The sequence below is a fragment of the Haliaeetus leucocephalus genome, unplaced genomic scaffold (assembly GCF_000737465.1).
Source record: "Haliaeetus leucocephalus isolate CR32 unplaced genomic scaffold, Haliaeetus_leucocephalus-4.0 Scaffold141, whole genome shotgun sequence".
NCBI classification, from domain to species: Eukaryota; Metazoa; Chordata; class Aves; order Accipitriformes; family Accipitridae; genus Haliaeetus; species Haliaeetus leucocephalus.
Window position 1 is genome coordinate 418,536 of NW_010972577.1, and position 27,256 is coordinate 445,791.

Below are 27,256 nucleotides of genomic sequence, written 5' to 3' on the forward strand. Positions count from 1 at the left end.
ATAGATGCTTTCTTCTGGTTATTTTACAAATTATATATGCAAATGATGTATTAAATAATTGATGAAGCACCTTGCTTTGCTTGTAGCTACAAGTGATGCTTTTCTTCACAAATATATTTAGGCAATAGTTCTCTTCACAGCACAATTTTTTGCATAGTATTTTAAAAGGTATTTAAACTCCTGCCGTGATGAAGGCTTATTTAGAAACACCAAGTATAATTTACTAACCTGATTTATGAAGCAATTTATACAATCTAGTAAAATAGCACTGTAGAATTTCATTGCATAGGGATACTCATCTTCTCTGGAGATCCTAAATTCTTTAACACTTGGGCAACTCTGTATTATTACATTCTGTGATAGGACAAAGTATATCAGGGTAATTATCCCTTCCGTTTTATTAAGGCTTTATAAAACTGTTAGAGGCTAATACTGCAGTTATTTTTTCATACTGCCCAATTTCATCCTACAATACTCAGCAAAAGGGGAAACAGAGTCACTCATCTCTTATTAGACATACGGTAAATGGTGTAATGGAATACTATGTGTTATGTATTTAGCTACAATTGCGTGTGTGTGTATATATATATGTATCTATACATATACATATAAAACAAGGATACTTTTAATATTAAAGATTCTAGGATCCATCCCTTAACCTACTGTATAAAAGTGCCAGTGTTTTAAGTATTACTTCCCTCTTTTTTCTTTAAACTGAAGATTTAACCTACACTCAGTATTTCTGTAAAAAGGCTTTTTCAAATGAAATTGGATATTTGCAGACATGCTAGGCCCACAAAATCTTAGTTATTTAAGCCTTGTGTTTCCTAACCTTGTAATTAATACATCGGTAACTTATAAGCAATCCTTTCTCTCATTTGCAGAGATGCACAATATAAATGCAAACTTGAAAAATGCTTTGCTTTTCAAGCTGTGGGATTTGAAAGAATGAAAAAAAAGCTTTCATGACTGAAAAGGCTGGAGAGTTTATGATACGGTGTAGGCATTTAAGAAGTTTCTGATTGGCCGCTTACAAATGAGAATCCTTTCAGTGCCTGTAAATTAATGTAATACAACACAACACACAAGCACAGAGTAAATTCCACTGAGAACACTGAGATCTTCAGAGAGAATTACTATAGAAACTAATGGGAAAGAGGCACCTTCATACTGATCTTGGCACACAACAGTCTTCTCGTTTGGCCTCCCCTGAAAAATCTCAATCTTAAATGTAGGTGTTTCAAATCCTTTTTTAGGCAAAGGTCTCTGTTTTCTTTATAAGGGAAGGGGTGTATCTGCCACTAAACACAGAAGATGCTGAACAGATGCTCAACGAAGGTCAGAAAAGAGCTACAGATGAATCCTGTCACTTTTCACCCTTGTGCTGCAATGCTTTATGAAGAGCCCGGGAAACAGAAGTTTTTAAAAGACAGTGGTGTTTGTAAAAGGAAATCCTAAGATCCGCCATTAGAAAATTCTCTTTTTAAAGGACACAAAGCAGATAATACTATAAAATACAATGCTGGTGTGTTTCCCTCCCCCGAAAATTAGTAAAGTATGTCTTTTGATATGCTGTCTTTCTTTTTTTGTTCCTTTGCTTTTTTTTGGAAGCAACAGCAAACTGATCACCTGTGTGTCAGAACAGGGCAAACAACCCCCCAAAGTCTAATTCAAAAAAACTTACAAACACTACTGTGTGCCCCTGAATAAAAGAAAGTCTGAAAGCTGCCAACATTTCCCTATTTGCTTTACTTGTTTTAGCTGATGACAAGACCAATCAAGGAGACAGATTTATGTTACATTTATTTCTCCAGTGTGTTTAAATTCATGCTTGCTTGAAGGGGCACAGGCCTGAAGAATTTCACCAGACAAAATCTACTTGCCAGCAGAATAATTTTTTTTTTTTTTAATTTCTAAGGTCACTCTATTTTATCTTAGTGTTCATACTTCATATCTTTTTTATTTTAAATATAGTTTTATGTAATATTTAAAACATTCACAGCAAAAACCAGACCGCATATTGAGAGCTCTTAAGCACACACAATTAAAAGCATAGAATTTTTTGATATACAAAAGCCTATAATTACTTAGGTGGTTTATTTTTCATCCTGTTTATTGGTGATCAATCCCATCACCAATGCAATGTTTCTTAAATTAATTAAGGATAAAGCATTAGATGCTATATTTGATTAGTTTAAACTTATGTAAGATTAGAGTGTAACTTTAGAGAGTGAGATAGCTTTGGTGTTGTTTTATTTGAGTTTTTTTGTTTTGAATTTGAGACTGAAACCTGTCAGAAGAATGAATATTTAACAGTATTTCTTAATTATGATTTGACCCCGACAAAGCATGTGATAGCCCGTGAAAATTCAAATTCAGTAAGAAATGGGTTTTTACCTGTGAAGATTCAATACAATACAAGCACAAAAAAAAAAAGTTTAGATTTTTTGGTGGAAATTTTTCTATTACATGTGCATTTTAAAATTAGTAATATGAAAGTATTACATAGTTTTTCATTCTTCCTAAAATAATTTGGGAAAACTATCCTAAAGGTGAACTAAGCAATAAAATAATTTGGGGGAAACAATGAAGAAAATAATTTAAATATTAAACATAATAATAAGAAATTGATATTTATATCATGTCGAGTTATAAATTTCATTACAAAAAGGTAGTAATTAGCAATAGTTTTATCTTTCATAACTGTGACTTGAGATGACATTCAGGGGTTGTGGTATCAGTTTGTTAAGCTGACTGCACATTGGTTTGCAAATGATTTCTAAGTATTGATATTTTCAAAATATAAAAGTTCTTAAATAAATTGTTCTTTACTAAGGACTAAGAACAAACTAGTCAGAAAATTGTGCTATTAAGTGCAATGACTTTGTCCAATATTGTCCTTCTTAGGGAAATACTCTTTCATTAACTGAAAAGCAAAACTTCTACTAGTCATCATTTTGCTTCTATCAAAGTAAATTTACCATAGCCAAATGTCAAGAAGATGAAATTGCCGATTTATTTAAAACATGAAGAATATATTGGTAAGCAACAAAATTCCATCCTAAAATTTTGCCATGAACATATTTTTCACTTTACATTGCAATGTACTAAGCCATTTTGTCAATAACAAAATAAATAATGACTGCCATCATTCTTTCTTTCTGACCCAGAATTAGCAACGTAATCCTGTTTTGGTATTAATCACTATAGTTTCAACAGCATGTGCCATTAATTCACCATAATGTGCTGCAACCAATCAATACTTAGTCTGTAAAGTCGTTTGTTCTTTGGCTCTACATGGCAAAAATCATTGTCTTAAAATAGCTCTTTTTATCATCTTCAGGGTGAAGAACTGTTTATATAAACTCTGTAGCTAAGCTTTCAGAGGATGTATTAATCTTACTCATGCTAAAATCATGCTCTTCAAACCATTTAACGTGTCTTTCTGGCATTCTGACATACATTTTCAAATAATACTACAGACACCTGAAATTGCTTTAGTGATGTTTAAGAGGTTTTTAGTCAGTGAATACCTACAGATCTCTCACTTTGTAAAACATGGTAGCTCCCACACTAAATACTTTGCAAGGTAAGGTTAAGTCACTTGATGTTCAGTGATTGCTGTGAACTGTTAACATTGTGTTACATGAATGCCATACTTTTTGAAGACTCACTCAGACTTTGCCTGTTATTCTTTGTTGCTACTCCAGGCCGTGGACATTCTCTGCAGTTTGTCATGTCACGTGGCTCGAGCCACTGTCCACGCTGCATTTTGACAAGAGCCAATGCAGGAAATCAGCTCTCTCAGCCACTTCATTCTTACTGCTGCCTTCCCCTCCCAGCATTACCGCACTGGCAGATTGGCATGCACTACATAAACCTTACAAGCATTTCCATTTTCCCCCTTATATGATGGCTCTCACCTTAGCATTTACTGTCAGCTTGCTGCATTGCTGTGCTCCGTCCTCCTCCTGGTGACAGGCCTGGAAGTGGGAGGCTGCCCCGCAACTGCAGCACTAGGGCTGCTAGGGCTGTCTGCTCTCCTAACCTTGCTCTGCCCTTGGGCTGCCGCGGGCCACGCAGGGGCCAAAGATTGACACAGGTGCCAAGTACCAAGTCCACAGTTATGGCCCTGCCTTCCCAATGTTCCGTAAATTGGTGTCGAGACCTGTGCTCGCTCATTATCTTTTGCATGTGGAATTACCAGCAGTAACTGCCTCATATGCATCAGAGGCTAGACTTGAAAAGATAAACTACAAGGGTCTTCTACTTGCCTAGAAAATGAGCCTTTTATAAGGACTGTGGCTGCCTAATGATGGTCTGTCTTCATGGCCCACTTCATTAGGACTCTCCTTCTCTTGGATGTACAGGATGCTCCCTATACAACCTCGCTACTGTAGCGGTAGTGCCCAGAGGTTGAGAGGTAATAATCACCCTCTGACAGAGTTGCTGGGCAGGAATATCACCATGAAAACACATTCATACAAGAGCCAGCAATCAAAAGGCTCTTTTTATCTAACCAGTTACAATGCAAACTATAGTCATAGTAGTTTTAGAAAAAGGACACAACCATTAGGGATACAGAGTCTGCAGGCTTATGTTAGAATGAGAGTGAGTGATGGCAGCAAGATGAATCAAGTAACTTCCTTTGGCAATATACTATATATGTCAGAATGACTAAGTAAGGGAACAAAAGTGAGTAGACTGAGCCTGCAATTAAATGGATGGACACCAAACCAGATGTAATTGGATTTGCTTCCCCTAAGCAGATTCATGAACTAAACCTCTCTCCTTGCTCCTCTGAGAGATCAGCTTCAGACAACCAAGGGGAAATATGCTTAGCATTGGATTTGGTCAGTGTTTGTGATAGCTCAAGCACTAAGGAGGACCAACTGTGAAAAAGTAATCATCAGAACTGTCTGTCCATTTACTTTCTCTCAGTTTACTGTTCCAAAATTTTGCCAAGTGCAAAGTTTGCACGAACCAGGACCATATTTTAGTTCAATTATCTTTCCCCTCCTTTTCCCATTTCCTTGCATAAATTAATCATGATTCAACTGCATCTGGCCCACTGCTAAAGGGTAGTAGCTGGCAGAAGTATTCTGGCAACTAACTTGATATGTTTCCTTCAGGTGTACCAAAGAAGAAAAAAAAAAAAAAGCAAAAACCTGTTCTTTCCCTAGGGAGTGACACAATATATAATTATTTTTTTCCCACAGTAAATCTACCAAGGCACCTATGTCCCAAAGCCATGCTTTGCTACCTGACTCTTTGTAATGGATGGCAGAGCAGTTGCAAGAAAGCATCCAGGAATCCAGGCAGGTCCCGGAGGAGAGGAGTGAGATATGAGTGCACAGGACTGAAATACTGTTCTGCATTCTACAAGGAGTTATCAGTACATTGGTAATGTTTTCTGCCTAAATCTTAAGAGAGTTGTGCCACTATGAAATGCTTTCTGCAGCTGCTCTCAGGTTATGCTTGGGAGGAAGAGCTGTAAGAAATCTGCAGATCTTGGGGTTTGCAGGGCATGTTCTCACGGCATTTGCCATGCCAGTATTTGCATTCCATCTACCCCCCATGAACCAAAATGCAAAAATAAGCTTTCTGTTTTATAGAGAGAGAATATTAAAAAGATCTAACATACAAAAATGGGGAGAGGTGTTAGTCTTTAATTTACTTTTTTAGAGATTTGCTAATTGGCATCAAATGGTAATATCTATTCTTATCAGTTCTCTGAAGTTGAATTCCCAATTACTTTTTCCATCTACATAATTACTAGCAAGAAAAATGGTTAAATACTAAAGGCTTAAGTCAGAAGAGCAGCAAAATACATTTGAATCCACCTGTTTGTATTTTAATCTCATCATTTTTAAAAGCTTCATATATGTGAAAGTAATGGTAATAATAATAATGCACTTCTTAGATTTATGTTGAAAAGTCAGACGTGATAATAAATCTTCACAAGTCAAAACACAAAGAAAAAAAAGGACAAAAGACATTACATTTGAAATAAACAGCAGACTGCCTTATAATAATTTCTTCCATAGCCTGTCTTACTTCCACTCGGTAATTAAATGTGGTGTCTGACAGCATGAGCTCTGAGAGTGTAAGCAGAGATCACACAGCTCCCAGAAGTAACTTATAAATAATGAAATAATCACCCATTCAGACACAAACACCAAAGAGATGGATCAACTTTTTCTGCTACACCTTGCATAAAAAGTTCTTTTTGAGTGCCACACCATCAGTGCGCAATACTTAAAGCAGAAAATTGTCATGCCTCTTTTGTTCCAATGAGCATACCAAAACTCTCCCTTTGCATTAAACAATGCACTGCAGAAACACAGAGACCAAATCTTATCCCCTAGACGTTAGCCTTCAAGTCAGTTATTCTCTCTGTACTTGCAGAATCGTGCACAATGAGGCAAACATAGCTTGGGTTTCACTCCATTGAGTTCAGTATTATTACATGAAGAATTAATTTATTCAAATACATCTTCGTGATTATACAAGCACTTTTAATGAGTTGGGGGTAAACACTGACTTACCCTCTGGCTTTTCTTGGGCTAAGGGACTCTCTGCTTTCCAAAATATAAAATTACGTTATTTTTCTTGTTTCAAGACTGGCCTGATTAATGGAGAAAAAGCTCTCAGGATACTACTTAGATTGCCAGTTGTTTGGGAAAAGTGATGCTTAAAAAACCCAACAGCCTCATAGTCCCATATATAGTATCTTGATTTTACCCTTACACTCTATATGGAGAAAAAAGTGTAGAGAGACTAAATAGATATCATTCCAGAGTGCACTAAGCATGCAATAAAGGGAAGGTGATGCTGTGATCTTCATCTTCTCGAGAAGCTGGGAATTACAGCAGTTCTTAACCCCTGCTGTGCTATATCACAGGACTGGAAAGGGGCAGTCACCAGGACATAATGTGGCAAGGGAAAGAATTAGAGCTGTGGTATTAACTGAGGGGAAGAAAAAGGATCAGAAAGTATAAAGTTAGATCCAGAAAATGCTAAGATACCTTCACTGCACCCAGTACTGAATTGATAAAGTCTACATGGCACTGTTCTGCCTTGATTTGCTAACTCGCCTTGCATCTCTAAATTCTAGATATCTCGATATGAAAAACATCCTGACATATAAAATGTGTGTGTTTTTCTACATACCCATATTTTTCAGACATTACAACACCATATTCTGCTTTCTACAACCTCAGTATTACCAGCGGAGTTCTAATTCAGTGACAATTGAAAGCATAATAACCATTTTATGACCACAGCTTCCTAACACCTCTCTCTTTGATTTGTATATTTAATAGGACTCCAGAAGATATATGCAGTCACTAAAGATAACATTATAAACAACTTACAGACGGAATTTTTGTGGTTACTGTCTTTGCTGGGCAACATCTTGACTCCTCTTGATTTCAGTTCAATTGCTTTTTTCACTGAGAAAACAAGCAAACAAAAAGAAGGTAATTCATTATTAAACCTTATAGAAAGGACATACAGCAGCCAAATCACACATTACGATAATACAAAGCTACACAGGAATCCTACAAGCAGATTGAAAGAACTGCAGTTTCTGTGATAATCCAAATACATTTTTACAAAAATACAACCATTTATCATGTTTTGGAAGATGTCCTTTTTAAACAGATATTATCGGGATTTGCAATATTTTGAATTCAAATTTCCTTCTGGTCAAAGAAAAGACAAACCTGTCCTAATTACATGTATGTTTTCCTATGTTTGCCGCTGCAAATGGTAAAACCTGAAACATTTTTAAAACTTATTTCTTATATTAAATGTACAGTACATTATCTACATATATCTGAGGACCACAGGCTTTAAATGTGACATTCACATCTGCTTTAATTTGAATCACTCTTCAGTAGTAGACATGTCTTTAGTTAGGTTTCCTAAGGAGACTAATGTTATAGGATCCCAGCATGCCACATTCTTTGACTCACCTAACCCCTTTTGAATCTACAGGGCAATTTCAACTGAATTAGAAACAGAAAGAGAGTAAGAGCTCTCAAAGGGACAAGGTTTTGTGAGAGAGAACAGATGCATCAGGGGTTTAATATCTGTTTCCTCTGTTCAGCCAGCTGAATGGCTGACAAACTCTCAGCCTATCCCTACTAGGTAGTCAGGGCACCATAGGAGGGATCAGGAGCAAAGTAGGAAGAGACATGAGAAGGAACTAGTGCAGTTATACATTAAGGAACACATGGAGTAGAATTTGAATTGTAATGGTAGGAGAAAAGGGTGAAAATATAGGACACATTCACAGGAAATTAATTAGTTCTGTGGCTTGGGAACAACTTGATCAATTGAAAATAAAATCAGATGTAGAAAATAATTGTGAAACAAGCCTGGACAATTCAAAACTATTGTGCAAAAAACCAACAGCAATAGCAAAATAGCTAGTGACTGACTCTGTGTATCAGAATCCTAATGGCAACATCGTGATGCATGTCAGTAACAAAAAAATTATAAGAAGCAGTAATCCTTTCCTGATTCATATTAAATACTTCTTTTTTCTAGATCTTGCGGTGGTTAACAATCTTAACATGCAGCCATTTATCCTAGATACAAACAGAAACAAAAAAATCAACTTAAACATTTTTAAAATGGCAGTAATTTGCACCTCATACTATATAAATCCATAAGTTAATACCACAGTTTATCAGTTACTTTTTGTCAGTGTATGGGATAAAGTTTATGATTACTACACTATACACTGATCTGTATACAAATATTTCTAAGAAGTGAAGTGGGAGGAACAGCAAGTTAAGATACCTTTAAATATTGCATTAAAAATTGTGATTTCATTGTATTTATTTCTATATTGGACTTTTGCTGCTTTTGCAACCTCAGAGTGAAGCAGGCTTTTCTTAAGTGCTGAAATTGGGCAAGTACTGCAGAAAGCACTTTTTGCACTATGTACGTTGCAAGTGCAGACATTTATGTCTAAACCTGGAAAACAGGTGTTCAAATGATGAAAGATGATTGAAACACAATTGTAGCTGCATGGGATGAAATGGATTTGATAGCAGTGTGGTGTTTTCTTTTCTTCTAAGACAAGAACACATTATACAGAGACATCATTGCAGACAATAAGGCTAAGAACCCCAAGGGCTTCTGGCAGGGATATGGTTTCTTAGGATTACTTTCTAGACTTAGGTACTAAAATTTCCATCAAGTACCATCTTACGTTCTGTTCTCTTACATTGCATAACCAGTCTGTTAAAATTATTCCATATTTAATGGGAAATTAACAGCACAACTCTTGTAATGAATATTTAGGATATTGTCTGGAGTTGTGGTCCCTCCACCAGCATAAATTTCACAGTTTATTAATATGTGTCTGTCGTGGTTTACCCCCAGCCAGCAACTAAGCACCATGCAGCCGCTCGCTCACTCCCCCCCCCATCCAGTGGGATGGGGGAGAAAATCAGGAAAAGAAGTAAAACTCCTGGGTTGAGATAAGAACAGTTTAATAGAACAGAAAAGAAGAAACTATTAATGATAATGATAACACTAATAAAATGACAACAGTAGTAATAAAAGGATTGGAATGCACAAATGATGCGCAGGGCAATTGCTCACCACCCGCCGACCAACATCCAGCTAGTCCCCAAGTGGTGATTCCCCGCCCCCACTCCCCCCAGTTCCTATACTAGATGTGACATCACATGGTATGGAATACACCGTTGGCCAGTTTGGGTCAGGTGCCCTGGCTGTGTCCTGTGCCAACTTCTTGTGCCCCTCCAGCTTTCTCGCTGGCTGGGCAAGAGAAGCTGAAAAATCCTTGACTTTAGACTAAACATTACTGAGCAACAACTGAAAACATCAGTGTTATCAACATTCTTCTCATACTGAACTCAAAACATAGCACTGTACCAGCTACTAGGAAGACGGTTAACTCTATCCCAGCTGAAACCAGGACAGTATCACATAAAACATGAGAGCAATTCTTGGAGGATTCAAAACCCACATTGCTTACATTCACGGGTGAGTGCTAAAACCATTGAGTTATTGTACAGCAGACAGAGAAAAGAACTATACTCTCCTGCTCCTCTTTGTCCTGTGACCCTACTTTAGGGTGAAAGTGGCAATCATCACTCAAATTCCTTGTGGGAATTCACTCCTGAAGGTATTTGTTAGACATACTTGAAGCACCCTTCTCAGGAATGGGTAAAAATTATACCCATCAGCTTTATTTGAAATATAGTGGACATAAATTGAAAGAGAGATTCTGACTTGACATATGAAAAACTTTTCCACTGTTAGGACAGTCAAGCATTGAAACAGGTCTGCAGTTTCCATCCCTGGAGTTTTTTCACATGTCAAGAAAAAGGCATTCTGTATCTCTCTGAAAGAACATTAGATAGGGGATTCACAATACTTAAGATCAGTCATCTAAAACGTATGTTTTACAAAGAGAAATAGCTACCTCAAGGGGGCAATTCATCCCCTTCTAAGATAGGCACAATGAATCACCCTCTGGAGATGCCTTTTCCTCTCCATAAAACATAACAGAAACATACACCACTTATTCAAGCTAGATTCCTACATTTTAGGCAGTAACATTAGGTGACATGAGCTTTTATGTCTGGAGAACTTTAACAGCCAAATGTAGGTATCTGTGAGACATAGGGATCAATGAGCTTGAATGGAATAGTTTGAAATATAAATACCAAACTTCTGCCTCTATTATACATGTGTGTGTAAGTTTTCACATGTGGCCTGCATAGTATTTTCTTCTATTTTTAAAAAGAATTAAGCAAGTATAGTCTTTTAAATACAAACTATTCAACCTCTGAAAGAGAAATAGAGACCACCGAACACTGTAGTTTGAGTGAACCAGTTCAATTCCTTTTGTAACATAAAAGAAATACTCTAAATTGCACTTTTTATAACCTTTAAATCCCATTTGAATACCTTTTCTGAGATACTTCTTTTCTACTTCCTGATTGCTCTTTCATTAAAAAGATTTTCCTGATTTCAAAGATGATCTGCCATTTAGTAGCACAAAAAGAGGAATGGGTTTATGTTAATAATGTCTGGTAGGAACAGCACTTTCCACCTTTTAAGTGATTACTTTTTAAAGTTTGCATACCTTTCAGCTGTCTTCACTTAAACATTCAGTTAAGCTAACTGAATTAACTCACTTCACCTTTTCTGTTAATCATAACTTCAAGACTCTTTTAGAGATGAGATACTCATTCAGAGAGGAGGGCAGAGCTGAGCCCTGGAAGTCCAAGACAGTCTTATCAGCCTACTGGAAAGCACCAGTGGTATTCCTTAACTTTTTGCTGTAGCTAAATTAAAATCAGCCATGAAAAGAATATATGCCTGGCATTATTTGAACGGATTAAGAAAGTTAAAGTAAAATTTTCAAGTTGTAAACCTCCATTCAAACCTACTCTGATTTTTATGAAGCTCTTAGTTTCTAATATATATGAACCTCTGTGAAGAAAATACATTTTACCCTAAGCACAATTACCTTGCAGAAAAGATTATGACAATTTCGCAGAAATATGGTTTTAACAAAGGATCAGAATCACAGAATAGTTGAGGTTGTGAGGGACCTCTTTTCCAACATTCTTACCAAAGCAGGGCCACCTATAGCCCAGGATGTTACCAACAGTTGAAATTTTACTCATTGGTTTAATCAGGAGGGTAACAAAATAAAAGTAACAGTGAGACATTAGAAGGACAGTCCCTGTGTCTTTTGAGGATATTAGAAAACTATTACCTTCAGTCAGAGAAATTTCTCTGTGTTTATATATATATAGTATAGACATATATTGCATTCAGATTTGTTGCTTGTGAAAAAGTACTTCCAAAAAAATTAGTATGCAATGATTTAAAAATCTTGTTAGATTACTTTGAAATAATAATAATCTATATCTGTGTCTGAATAAAGCTGGTTTGATACATTCGAGACCTGCTGCCATTCTGCCATTGAAAAGGTTGTCCTAGAAAGCTAATTCTCCTACACATCTTGCTCAAGGCATTTGAAGTATAAAATATAACTGGTAAGTTGTCTGTTTTTACTTAAATGAAGAGAAGAGATGAAAATAAACAGAAAATTAAATATTTAAAACATTTGTATGGGTTTGGTTAAGCAAGACCTAATATTGTTGAGAAAGTTCAGACAATCAATGAGATTAAGCAAAATGTTCACAAATAACTAAGCTCAGATAAATTTCAGTAAGAAGTTTTATAAACAGACTGCAGCCTGAAGGACTTCAAAAAGACCTTTCATGACTCATTAACTAGGTAATGAAAAGACAAGGGCCAACACGTGAAGTTAACAAGAGTAAGACTTCAAACTAATAAAAGGAAGTGTTTTTTCATACAAGTAGTAGACATGTGAAATTCTTTGCCAAAAGTCACTGGCAAATGTGGATGCAAGAAGTCTGCAGATCTGCTTCAGGCCATGGCTGGAGACAGGCATGGAGTTAGATCTCTTTATGAATGTTCACAATTATTCTTACACCTCTCTAAGTCTATCTCTGTGGGTTGAAGAAAGAGGCCAAAATTCATTCAGAAGGTAAATCTCATCTCATTGGTACAAAGGAATGACTCTTCCTCCCCACATTACTTTAGCAGACTCTGACCTGCACTATGATACCTTTAGACATTGTTATAATCACAGTAAATGTGCCTCTCTTGCACATGGAAGATGACCTTCTTTCAGAAGGTTTTTGCTCCTGTTCTTGTAGACGAAATAGGTGTTTGTGGCCTTGACGAGTACTATCTTTCTGGGCAGAAGATTGAGGACTTCCTACAGAACATGACTATTACTCACTGTTTGAAATTGTTTCAGCTAGAGAACCCTTGGGGCTGAACTTTCATGCTGCCTTTACATTCCAAAACACACCATGTGCTCAGCGTGGTAGTACTAATCTCTCAGCACAGCTTCATGCTTCTGCAAGCTATCAGCCTGGATAGTCAGACAATCCCCAGTTCCATGTAGACTAGGTATTTCCATTCCAATTTTTAGACCTTCCTTGAAACACCAGGGTTATACGACACTAGTTTTATATACAAATTAATTTCACATAAATATTAGATTTCATATTAGTTTTGTTAGATTGCTTAATTAGAACAGGAGTAGTGTAAGATTTGTTTATGATTCAGTAAGATTATAGTTTTGTTCTAAGATTTCTAATACATTTTGAGTTACTTGCACTTCACTGAAATTATTTGGTTATGGCTGTCAGATTCTGATTTCAGTTATACCTGTGTAGATCAGGTGGAACCGATCATTTCCACACAATATTTATATGACTAGTCCAAATTTATTATGAAAAATTATTGTTAAGTAAAATCATCTATGACTTAATGTTTGGGGTTTTTTTTGTAAACAAATTAGTATATAGCATATTGCAGGCATTATAATGTTTTCTTAGCTCAAAGCATACTCATTGAATATTTGATCTTTTAAAATCAATATATTGCAAATGGTTGCTTAATGAAATTATCTTTTTTTTCTTTTTGAATTAGCTATAAAATGGTAGATCAGAAATACTGCAAAAAGAGGAAAAAAGTATGTTTTTTTTCTACATAATATTTCAGTGAGTCCTTTCTACAATGAGTTTTAAAGAACTCAGTGAACTTTTATCATTAGGTAGAAGATTTAGAGGAGCGTTGCTCATGTTCAAAATGAACTGTGATGTGTTATGACTTCAAAAATCTATTAATCAGCATATTTTCATTAAGGCTGAATCACACCCAAATACACATAGTCATCTTTTTCTTCTTCTTGGTCTCAGAGAACTGGAAATATAAAAATGTTTGTAAAAGTCATATATTTCTAGTGTGATTTTTTTAGAAATAATACACCTTAAGTGCACTTTAAAAATGCTAAAAGACTGTTGAATTTGTTATTTTTGAAAGTGAAAACAGTCATTGGTAGTATCAGCTTTATTTTCTGGAGCCATGAGGCAGTTCAGTGTATTATGCTTTCTCTACATTCCTACCTCTCTAAATTAAAAATGAAAATTTTCTCCATTTTATTCTCCTTACATTAATTTCTAAGAGAGAGTAACTCACAAAAGAATTGCTCTACTGCCGTTACTATTGTAAAAGCATATTATACACAGCAGCTCATTACAGCAGGGATGGTTTCCTACAATTCATACAAAAATGAATGTTTTTAAATGATTTTTATTTTCCACAGTTTTGTTTCCCAGGATGGTTCTTTGAAAACTGCCCTTCCAACCTCAGATATACTCCAAATTGCTCAAGAAAATGAAATCTGAAGGTTTGCTTTTTCATGATAGTTTTAAACAACGTTTTTAAAAATTACACACGACTAAATAAAATCATGAAGCAGTTAGTCTTTCAAATATTCTCTGCACATGCATATTTTTCAAATATACATATTTTACAGCTGCGAATAACTGTACAAAGTAATAGAGAATCAAGCTTTGTGTATATAACCAGTTCTGAAAGCGCTACCCGAACAATTTACAGCTATTAACCAAAACAGCTGTATACAAATTTTTAACCCTGCCAGAATCAATATCTTTCCAAAAGTAAACTAGGTAATTTAAATCTTGATCTCTGATGACTCTTTCATTTTAATTCTTCACGAGTCCACTTAATTACATGGTTTAAGCATTACACAACATTTTGGAGCAAAGATGATTCATCTGGGGTTTTTGTTTGATTTGAAGAAGATAAAACAAGTAAGACTTTTTTTTTTTAACAAACTCTGCATGCACCTTGAAAACAGTGACAACCTATCTGAAATCTACACAAAGCATTGTCAGCATTCTCAAGGAAATTCAATATATTTATAATTTTTCTCTGACACTGGAAGGTGCTTTTGAATGAACCACTGATTATAAACAAGAGGAACTTGCAAGCTAACAAAAATTTTTTTAACATATGCAAGTTCTTCAAGTATAATTTCAAGGGAAGAAATCCAATTTTCTGTGAATTCTATGAATATATTATGAAGTACTTCTTACTGTGGGTTATTATGTTCTTGTATTCTATGGAGCAATTAATTCTTATTTGAAGTTATATTTGAAAATACACTGAGAGAGGCCCTACAGAGTGTTGGCAGCTCTGTGTCCTCTAAGATGTAAGAAAGAGTTTCAGTTTTCTCAGAGAATGTTGCCTGCTGGGACTATAAGGGAAAACTTTCTAATATGTTTGTCTTTCCTTCCATCACCATACAAGCTTGTACTAACTCAAAGAAAATACTAAATAAAGATTAAACAAACACCTAAAACTAGGGAAAAAAAAAAGTTTAAAGGAAATTATATTAAACAGTTACATGTACTTCCTATGCATCCATAAATTACCACTCAAACGTAAAACTAACTGGAAAAAAGAACTTAAATTATCCAAAGAAATTTCTCTAAAAAAAGTAAAACTCACTTAGATTCTTGACTTCCTTGAAGAACTTATTTTCCTCCTCTGATAGTAATTAACTAGTAATTAACTAATAATTACACAGACAATATGAATGTAGGAGGCAGTCACCTTTCAGACCCGGCTTCTCCCACTGTGAAGCTTTTTTTTTTAATAGTTTTTGTTTCATTTTGTTTTGTTTTAAATTGGGTTCCTCCTACCTGATATGCAAGATTTTGTAGAGAACTTGTAATTTGTGGTTGAAGATGAATTCCAAATTATCTATATTACAGCATAAAAAGTTTATATCTATTTCTCCTATATTTTCAGGGTGGCTATGAATTTATTCTTATTCTATTCTTATTCTTATTGGCAATCTTATTCTCTAGTTGTGTAATTTTGCTTAAGGGAGACAAGATAGAAATTAGTAAGAAGAAAAATATGGAAAAGCAAACTGAAACTGAAGATGATATGAAGCACAACTAATTGTCCATTTGTAGGGCATAACTGAGAACTACTTTAATCTAGAAAGGGTTTTGAGGAGTTATCATACACTTTAAACATTAAAAGGGAACTGCAAAGAGGAAGATACCTTCTGCAGTTCCACTAGGGCTAGCACAAGAACTTACAGTCTTCATCTGTAGCAAGGAAAACTTTGGTTACACAAGAAAAAAGCTTTTTAACAGTAAAAGTGATGAAGCCCTGCAATGAATTACCCAGAGAAACTGTGGAATTTTAGCCATTAAAAGCTTTAAAGAACATGTTAAATTAAGGTCTGAAAACAGCAGTCAAATATATTTGACTCCTCTTTGATACAGGGTTAGCTTATCAAGATCCTTTTTAACCCTATTTTCTATTATTTCATAATAGTAACCCATAACCAGAAGTCATTTGGCTGAGAAACAGTAAGTGGCTAAGACCTTGGTGGGTTTTTCTAGGGCTTCTAGCATATGAAATTAATTGATTACACATACATTTAACTGCATGTGTGAAAACAGGTAAATGTTGTGCAGTACACAAGTCATATCAAAGCCAGATAAGATACTATAAGCACGGCTCAGTTAACATGATCTAATTTACCCTCTTTTGGATCTAATACAGTTATACCTTGAGAATATTCTTATGTGACTCCATACCAAGAAAGCTAACACTTGCCGTTTATTCCTAGCACATTCTTTGCAACAGTCCTCGTGTATATCTTGGATGACATAACATGTTTTTTCCCCATTACCCAAATACGTGAATACCTTGCCAGTTTTTCTTCCTGCATAAAATAACCTGCAAGGCCTCGAATACTGGCTACCACTCAAAGCTAAAATATTCTGACATCATTTGCTGGTACTTCCTCAAGCTGCTTCTGCTGCTGCTCTGCTGAGTTCAGCTCTTGGCTGTCTTTCACTGCAGATTTTTCCCAAGTACAGATATTTGAAGGTGAAGATGAACAGCATATTGCCCAGTACCTGGTGATCACAAGCAGGGCCTTTCCTGTCCAGCCTTAAGCCAGTGTCACTGTAAAGAACGTATTTGAACAGTTGTCTATTTTTGCTACAGTACAGTTGCTAGTGCCTCAGTCTTGCTGGGTTCTCCCCCAAAGACACAATTATGGGAGTACTACCATTTTTTGGCCCTGGAAGAAATTATCTACAATTCCACATTTGGCAGTATCAGTATGGTCTCTGGATTCAGCTTATAGATGAAACATTTCTTTCCTATCACTCAAAATCATGTGGGACCAGTAAATAGTTCGTTAGCTATCTATAGGTTTTCTTCTGCTTCACAAGGGACCGTTGTATCATGAATTCTTTCTATAAGTTTAATATTTATGAGAATAAGAGAAAACAACCATTCTCAATCTTACCATTCACTTTAGATTATGAAGGGAATTCTATAATAAATTCTTTGATAAAACAAGGTCCCAGACTCAATAACCTAGGAGGATCCTTGCCAGCTTTGCTTCTCAGCTACCCACTTCTTGACTTTCACAGAGGCATTGCCATTTTCCATAGGATCTCTAGTTTAAACCAACTCAGTGGAATAAAGCAACCGTCTGCAGTTTCTGCATTCCCTGCCTGAAGAGTATTCTGTCTAGTACACTATCTCACTGTTTCTCTCACTAACAGCTTTCAAAATCTTCCCTACTAATCAGTATTATAACTCCAGAGAGCTTCACAGCAGGCATAAATGTTTCTACTATATGGCTACCTGTAAAAGCTGTGGGTTCATGATCAGTTGGCTTCCTTGTTCCATCAATCTAGCAAAGTACTGTCTGTCATTATCAGACCTTCCACCTGCTCCCTGTGCTGGAAATCTCTGCATGCAGTACTAGTGAACAAATGGTACAGCCCCAAGATAAATTGATGTCACAATAGATTTTCACACAAATCTTTCTCATTCTGTGTGTATAAGCTGACACAGGATCTGCAAGTTTAAAAAGAAGCACAGCCATTTGTTTTCCATTAACCTTCTGCACGTCACTTAGCTGGCCCTTTGCCCTGACGGACTGCCTTAGCTCCTTTGTGCTATCAATATATGATATATCATAATAGAACAAGTTCAGCAGGCATCAAGTCTTCAATGCCTGCAGATACCCTCCACAGTTCTGGAAAATAGTATCAACACAGTTTACACTATGAATATACACTATCACAGAACACACTGAGTAGTAGTACATAGGGATTGTCTCCAAAAAAATCATAAAACAAGATCCACTCAGTACCTTGTCAAACGTCTCACTCTGTTGGCACTGAGAAATTCTACCTAAGCTTTGGACTGAGTGTCTTGAGGACAGAGCTTTATCCTAGGGTCCAGTTCTTCTGTACTCTTGGTGAGTGTAGTTCTCTTAGATACATATATTTTCTTTTTGTCACTCTAAGTCAACTTTCAGGCTTTGCTTTAAATTTTGAGAAAAAAGTATTTTGTGACAGCAAAACAGACAAGATGGCCAATCTCTCTTAAGAATGCATGTTGCCTTTACGAGATGGCAGTTTTAACAACAAATCCAAAAATTATTTCTAATGTCAAACATTGAAAAAGAAAAAGCTTTAAGGCTCTAAAAATGGGAGGAGCAGCGACAGTTTTATCTTAAGGATGTGCTGAACCCAATATATATGGCAAATTACTTTGATTATGAATTTTAAAGAGACACTACAGGAGTACCTATTTTAAGCAGCTAGCTCTTAGAGGATGTACATGCCACATTCACAAGGAAACAGTCTGAATGGTTTCTCCTGCTCTTTCCTTATCACAAGGTATAGACTAATATTAAGCTAATAAAGGGTATCTTGTAATTTTAGTACAGGGACAAAAGTATACATGCAAAAAAAATCAAAGCTTTTTTCAGAGAGGCTAAATATATATTCAATGTGTGGGAAGGTAAGATGTCAAACATTGATTTCATTATTATAGTTTTTATTGGATTAAAATTCTCCTTTTTGATCAAACTACCTCAATTTAGAAATGAGAAAATACAGACCAGTGATTAACGGCATTGGGTATTTTATATTCTCAGGTGCCAATGTATGATACATTAAGAGACTCAAGTTTTGAGACAGACTGAAAATCAGACTGGAGAAGGATGGTTTAAGTTAATTTCCAAAAAGGGAGCTATTCACAATCAACAGTCATGTAAGAAGCTTAGGCCAAAAGAATCTTACTTTTAGTAGAAGAAAGATTTATTCCTTCCTACTTCATAAACAAACATTCTCTGAGAATTTATCTCTTTGTAGGCTTATACAGATTTTACCACGTAGCTGAATAAGTATCCTTGAAATGTAAATCAATTACACTAAACAATAATTTGGGGAAAATAGTTTAATAGGCTCTTACTCAAATCTAAACAAGTCAAAATAAAAGACTTTCAAAATAAATTACTTTCTGATACTACAATGACTGTACTAATGGGATGTGGGGAAATCTGCAATTATGGTATCAGAGGAAGAAACACACAATGTGAAAGAACAAAAAACAAGGGAAGAAAAAAGATAAATGAACAAGCGTAGTCTACCTACAGCAGCCATGACAGGCATACTAATACAGTTAAGAGAACTTATTTATGCCCCTAAGTTATGTTGTATAGTTTAACATGACTCAGCTAGTTAATTTCCTATGTGTTCATGATTTTATTTAGCAAAAATAGCAGTAGGAAAAAAAAGACACACATGGGAAAAAAAATTAAATGTAGTGTTAGCTGTAGATCCAGTACTAGTTAGTCTGATATTTTAAGATCACTAAAATCACATAAGTGGTCACTGGAAGTTTCAAAGAGCACGAACTCAAAATAAAAATGCAGTAACTGGTGAAAATTGCTTCCAAAGAGAGATTTAAAGAGCTCAATCTCCTTAGTTTATCTAGGAGATTGACAGGTGACTTAGTGCTTCAAAAAGGGGAATTTTAAGGCCAACAAAAGGCTTTTCACTCTGTTGAGGGAAAACATAACAGCAATACTGGACACAGAAAGATCAAACCAGACTAATACAATTGAGAAGACAGGACTACATATTTAACAGTGGTCGTGTTAACCACAGAAAAGAACAGTCAAGAGAGATGGTGGTTTATCTACTTGTTGATATTTTCAGGACTGGATTATTTTCTTGATAATAAAATTTAACAAAATACAAATTATTGTCTCAGTACTATTTAATGGGAAATTATATTCAGCATCACTTAAGAGCTAGAAATTAAAAATTTCTTCTGGATTTTTTATTTTATCAACTGCTTTTACTAATTTTCTTTTCTAAATTTACTCTAAGTGACAATTAGATTGAAACCCCCAACTAAAAGTACCATGCATCAAGGAAATACCACAAATACTTTTCACTTATTTCAAACACCATTTCTAAGGTTTTAAAGAATGTGTGGGAAGGATAGACATGCACTTATATGCAGACTCACTGAATTACAAAAAATTCATTGAAAGAACTACTTTACCTAGTGGTTGATTTTACATTATTTCACTCATGGCTTTCCATTAGTACAGATTTATTTCAGCAGTCTCTATTACATTCATTGTTTGACTTCAGGATGATCTGTTTGTTAAATCCTGAATTATTCAAGGTAGTCAAACACAGCAGATAGATAACTTCCGGTACATAACGATCAAAATACGTAATACCTCCTTGAACCTCTCCGAAAACTTGCCAAAAATAGCATACTTAATTTGAAACGCTCTACAACAGAGATCTGATTCTTACTGTAAAAGTGGAACATACCCATTAATCAAGTTTTGCTTTGGAAACTTTCTTATTTTATTCTCTTTCTAGGAATTTTGAAATAAATATTTAACTCAAGCAGATCAGTTTTAGTTACTATAGAAAGTATTGTGATTCTTTCTCTTAAAATGAAAACCAAAGATATTAAAACAAACTTCTTCTATTGTTCTGGAAATAAGCAAAAGCTAAACAAGCATAGTATACATACTGCAAATACGCAAAAGCAGGGGATTTATTATCACACCTTTTAAGTCACTCTGTTGATAAGCTTTGTTCCTGGGAAGCGCTAGGTTTTCATCTCATAGTGAGACTGTTAATGTTTCTTCACCTCTGGGGAATTTATGCATTTATGAAGCACTGGTATAAGATAAATCATATACTCTGCAAGAATATATGCAAAGAGTCTTTGTATATCAGCATAGGTGAGGGTGGAGGGATGAAAAAACCCAAGTTCACAACTGAGTGAATGTAACATCTTTTCCCCTATGGCAATGCCATCACGGAACAAGGCAGAACAAGAACTGAGTCCAATTATATCCACCGGGAGTGTTGATTTCTGGAAGACCAACACTGCTGATATGGCAGACATGAAGGAGACAAGGCAAAGCACATCATTGCACTGTAATTTGTTATGGTTTTGGGGGCCATTTAAACCAGGTCTCCTTCTGTCTAGTAGCTCTGAAAGTATAAAAAAAATTCCACAAGTTCACTGGGAAATTGAGGCATAACTATTTTTATCAATGAAATCAATGTCAAAAGGTCAAAAAATCAAAATAAAGTAACAAGAGGGGGGAAAAAAAAAGAAAGGAGAAAAACCCTAAATCCTTCACTCTATATTTGTTCATTTTTTAAATTTTAAACTTTTCTTTAACCTTCTGCTCTGGCATGATGGAAGATGGGACAATAAATATGACTCAAGGTGAAATCCAAACACCCCCCAGTTAAGTATACCTTTTATACTACATTGTTTTATTTATACATTCACCTTGCCAAGCATTTTAAAACTATATTTAGTTAATGCATTCAAGAATGCAATTCTAATATGCTGCTTTAATTTTTTATGTTAGCAAGCTGGTTTTCTTGACCATGTTAAAACTCAGGGCACTAAATATTGCAAAAATGCATGTTAGAAAGGTCTAAATTTGAAAAATTTGCTGAACAAATAAATGAACTATGCATAATTTTGAATCTAATTGGTAGTTCCAATATTTTAATGAAATAAATTATAATAATTCTGTTTGCCTGGTCAAAAAGCAAACAAAGAAAAGAAAATTAAATTGGCTGCTTGCTACTATTGGTTTTGGCCAAGTTACAGCAATAATATAGCTATGATAACGTGATAATAAATATGATGTAAATTTGATATGAGTTGAAAAGAATAATTAAAGTATTTGTATGCTAAGCGTAGAAAAAGTCTGATAATCTGAATTCTTACTAGGAAAAGGAAAAAAGTCTCTTATCCCGTCGTTGCTTAAAGAGGTGTGTTGTGCTGGCTCCCATATTGACGTGCTTTTGAAAAGCCAGTGACGTTGCTAGACGTGTTCGGTTAGGCAATAAAAAGCTCACCTGTGCACACACGAAGGAGCACAGGGAGATGATGGTAGATGGGAGAGACAAATACCACCTTGCCCTGCCTCCTCCCAGGGCCATCACAGGTGCCGTCAGCCCATCACAGGTCCTCCACAAGCCCAGAAGAAACCCAGAGGGTCCTGGGCAAGCAGGGGAACCCCAATACCCAATGTAGAGACACAACCTCTACCCCGGCCTCCCTGGGGCTGTCCCAGGGGACACCCCACATCAGGAGCTCTCTGGTCACCTCACAGACTGAGGGGGGTCCCTGCCCAGGGGTACAGGGCTCATTGTGGGGTACAGGGGAAGAGCATTTGGGGATTGCACAAGGCTGGAGTATTTAGGGCAGGAACCAACAACAGGGAAAGGGATGGATACAGGTGGTTTGCAGAGGGACAGATATGCGAAAATATAGGAATAAAGGAATGGAAGAGGCTGGTTGTATGTAAACTGGGGCTGGTCATTATGCGTGTGTGACCATGCCCTGTGCCTGACTAGCACGGTCCTTCCCATCTCCTGATTAAACTCAATTTCCAATGCTTTTCCTGGGTGAGGGACTCTATTCTCTATGCATGTTTGTGTATGGGGGGCTGAGTGCAGCAACTGGAGTCAGACCATGGGCTGGAGAGCTCTGTGTCCATGGTGCAGCACCTCGAGTGAGTGTGGGTGTGCAAGTGAGCGTGTGAGTGTTCCCAAAGATCCAGCCTGGTGAGTGGGTGAAGTAGCCCAGGAGCTAGAGGAGTGGGAGGGCCTGTGTATCTCAGAGGGTGAGGCACCTGGAGGACGTGGCTACTGGAGGGGCCAGAAGGTCCCAGCAAACTGCTGGGAAGACCATGGGGCCTGGGGGTTGACTGAGACACACTTGTGTGCGTGTGCGCGTGTGTGTGTATGTTCACATGCAGGTCTGAGTACCAGCAACTGCAGTGGCACTGCAGCCTTGGGGGGGGTCATATGTCCTGGTGCCAGCAGCTGGGGAGACTGGGATCCAGGAACAGCTACTGGGAAGTCCAAGTGTCTCAGCCCAGCTGCTGGGAGGACCCACCTTGTCCATGCATTTATTTCTCCATACCAGAGAGGAGAGCCAGAGAGGAGAAACAGGACGAGGCCATTGGTGCTGTCTGTACTGATATGAGTACGGAGTGTGTCTGTCAGTGTTAATGTGTGTGGCAAGATGAGAACAGAGCATCGTACATGTATGGTGTATACGTGTGCTCTGGGTGTGTGCCTGCTGAGAATACAGCACTGTATTCCAGCTTCTGGCTGTACCTGGGTGCATGGGGCTGCTGGGTTCAGCGACTCCCTATTCCACTGTGTGCGCTGCTTCTTTCAGGGGTTCTTCTGTTTGTTTTTTCCCTTTTGGTGTGGGTCAGTTTGGGTTTTTTTGGTTGGGGTTTTTTTTGTAATTTACTCAATCTCACAACTAGATATAAAAATGAAATAGCAATGGGATTGGCTGTATGCTATTATTATTAAATAATTTGGGGATTATTTTAAGGTATATCTGATAAACTTCAACAAATGAAGCAATTTTCACTCTGTAGGAGCCGAGTGACTTCTGTCAAACTAGAGCAAAATTTAGAGTCTCAAAAAAGTAAGTTAACAGTAGATACTATTTCATTTTCAATTTGTTCAATGATTGCTACTTTTTGGAAACAAAACTAAGAGCCTCAAGATTAAATCTCTCACTTGCAAAGACAGGCTAAAGTAGAATAGCAAAAAATGTCAATTTAATCTCCTTCAATCTCAATTTAATCTCCTTCAATCTCCTTCAAAACTGACTTAAACCTGCATCGTTCTAGCCTTCATCAGTTCATAACTTAAGTTCATTAAGTTTATATTTTGTTATTTTTTTCTACCATAAAAATGATTAAATTATTACAAAAACATTTTTCAAAACACAAAAAATTCAAAAGAAGCTTTTATACTAATGAAGTAAGAGGTCTGAGGCACATATTAAATAGGTATTCTTTTGCATTTGCCCAAACAATACAGACTGAGTAGGGCTAGAAGCAGCTTCTATCTGCATGGGAAAGGAAATGTTGAATAATTCTTGAACGATACACCATGAGAAGAGATCATTACCTGTAGTGACTTCCAGTCCTTCTTAACCTAATTCCTAGTGAAACCACAAGAGATGTGCAAGATAAAAACAAATAGACTGATATTAAAAATATAAAAATATCAAAACCATATTTGTGTATTGGGTTTGTGTGGCAAGGTTTTGGTAGTGGGGGAGCTACAGGGGTGGCTTCTGTGAGAAGCTGCTGGAAGCTTCCCCCTTGTCCAATAGAGCCAATACCAGCTGGCTCCAAGACAGACCTGCTGCTCGCCAAGGCTGAGCCCATCAGCGACACTGGTAGTGCCTCTGGGAGAACAGATTTAAGAGGGGGAAAAAACTGCTGTGCAACAGCAGCTTGGAGAGAGGAGTGAGAATATGTGAGAGGAACAGCCCTGCAGACCCCCAGGTCAGTGCAGAAGAAGGAGGAGGTGGTGCTCCAGGTGCCAGAGCAGAGATTCCCTGCAGCCCGTGGGGAAGACCATGGTGAGGCAGGCTGTCCCCCTGCAGCCCAGGGAGGTCCATGGGGGAGCAGATCTCCACCTGCAGCCCGGGGAGGACCCCACGCCGGAGCAGAGGGATGCCCGAAGGAGGCTGTGACCCCATGGGAAGCCCGTGCTGGAGCAGGTTTGCTGGCAGGACTTGTGACCCTGCGGGGGACCCACGCTGGAGCAGGGGAAGAGTGTGAGGAGGAAGGAGCAGCAGAGACAAAGTGTGATGAACTGAGCTCAATCCCCATTCCCTGTCCCCCTGCTCCACTCAGGCGGAGGATGTAGAGAATTTGGGAGTGAAGTTGAGCCTGGGAAGAAGGGAGGGGTGGGGGGAAGGTGTTTTAAGATTTGGTTTTATTTCTTATTACCCTAACTCTGATTTGATTGGCAATAAATTAATTTCCCGAGTCGAGTCTGTTTTGCCTGTGATGGTAACTGCTGAGTGATCTCTCCCTGTCCTTATCTTGACACACAAGCCTTTTGTTATATTTTCTCTCCCCTGTCCGGCTGAGGAGGCAAGTAATAGAGCAGCTTTGGTGGGTACCTGGTGTCCAGCCAAGGTCAACCCACCACAGTCCTTATGATGCAATCTGCAAATGCACAAGCTACCACTTTTTGAGGTTTTGCAATTTTGTTTTGTCAATAGCATTTATATCTGACAGCTATTAAAAAAAATCTATGTGCTGTAACGACTCTAGAATACAATAACTTACTATCTGGCAAGGTGTAATAGGCTGTCTTCATTTAATATCTAAGGTCTGCAATCAAAATTACTGACTTGTCTATTTCCCCCAAACAAAGGAGACTATTATTCTTGTGCAGCATAATTATATAGCTTTATCGCACACACACACACAAAATCACTTTGTGAATGAACCAAGCAAACAATCACAAAAAGACAGCACGGACTGATTTTAAGCAAGAAGCAAAAGAAGAAAGCAGACTAAGTAATGTCAGAAAGCAGAGTCCTGAATGCCCTGAGGAGGTTGCCCAAGATCTAGGAATCCTGGGAGAACAGAAGAAGAATGAAAAAGATTCCTGGGGTTGGTCAGACTGGTAATGGGTACTCGCCTATTAGTAAAGTGAGCTTTTAATGGTTACTTCAGAAAGTCTATGTATTTACTTTAACTGTTTCAAAGACAGGACAACTACATATCAGTCCCAATGATATGTGGGCATTCTGGAATAGTCTGTTTAAACTATTGGGAATAGTTGTCCGTAAGGAAAATGCTTCTTAAAGGTCTCAGAGTCATATAGCTTATACTACAGGATATGCCAGGAGGATAAATGTAAGAATTGCTTCTGGATATAATCAGATGTTAGAGGCATCCTATCACTGCCAGGGTGTTCCACCAGAAAGCAAGGTCATGTATTTCACAGGACTTTTTACTTTTTTTTTTTCATGATAGGCTCAAATAATTATTGTATTTGAGAAAAGCACCTAAGGTGGAAATATCTGTCAAAATTGTTGAATTTTAGCAGAAATAAGCTTCTTAAAATAAAAACATAAGAGACAGGCCGAGGGAGCTGGGATATTTTAGCCTGGAGAAGGGAAGGCTTGGTGAGGGGAACTTATTGGTATGTATTAATACTTGGTGAGATGAGAGGGTATAAAGAAGATGGAGCCAGATTCTTCATAGTGATATCCATTGACAAGACAAGAAGCAATAAGCACAAATTGAAATATAGGAAACTCCACTTAAAAATAAGTGAAAGCTTTTTTACTGTGAGGTTAAACACTGGCGCAGGTTGCCCAGAGAGGTTGTGGGGTCTCTGACCTTGGAGGTATTCAAAATCCACCTGGACATGGTCCTGGGCACCTTGGTCTAGGTGACCCTTCTTTGAGGAGGGCACTGGACTAGATGAGCTCCCTTCCAACCTCTGCTATTCTGTGATTTGTGGTACTAGTAGGCTTCTCTAGCTATAAATTTCATTGTTACTTCTGCTTAAAATAAAATCACGAATTATTGCTTAGTTCTCAAATACACAAGTAATAGAAAGAATTATTAATGCCTTACAATAAAAAGGAGTTACTGAAGCTGTTAGATTAACCAGATTTTGATATCACTCTGAATTTTCATCCTGTGTGTGTTGAAAGACTGACTCCAAGGTTTTAACATGGTTTATAATGTTTATATCACTAACATAGGAATTTATTTAATTGCTGTTGACCCTGATAAGATAGATAGCTGTGGCTCCTGTAATTCAGATATCTGTATTTAATACAGTAAATTGTATAAACCTGCATTTTAAAAGGATGATTTAAATTAAGAAAGAAAATTTCCATAATTGTAAGAATCTGAATCGTAATAAGATATTTCCACTTGTCATTCATGAGCCATATTCTACATCAGTCAAGTTTACCCTTACACCCAATATCTGATATATTATGCAGAGCAACAGATATGCATCTGAAATAATAATCTCCCCAGATATTTCCCTAAAGCTTTAACTCCATGGTGAGTATTTGGCTAGAGGTAAGATATACTGAAAAAGAACAAAAAAGTTTTTTCCAGTGTTGGCTACTCTATCACAAACTTGCC

At 36.9% G+C, this 27,256-nt stretch overlaps 1 protein-coding gene across 1 annotated transcript in view; it reads right to left on the bottom strand.

Moving 5' to 3' along the window:
- Positions 1 to 27,256, bottom strand: part of LOC104827832 (CUB and sushi domain-containing protein 1) — a gene marked incomplete at its 3' end in the record, with an annotated part of 962,107 nt that overhangs the window by 418,529 nt on the left and 516,322 nt on the right. Inside the window, exon 7 of the mRNA XM_010561097.1 lies at positions 7,377 to 7,454. Coding sequence (XP_010559399.1) covers positions 7,377 to 7,454 — 78 coding nt within the window. The remainder of the gene's footprint in view (positions 1 to 7,376; positions 7,455 to 27,256) is intronic.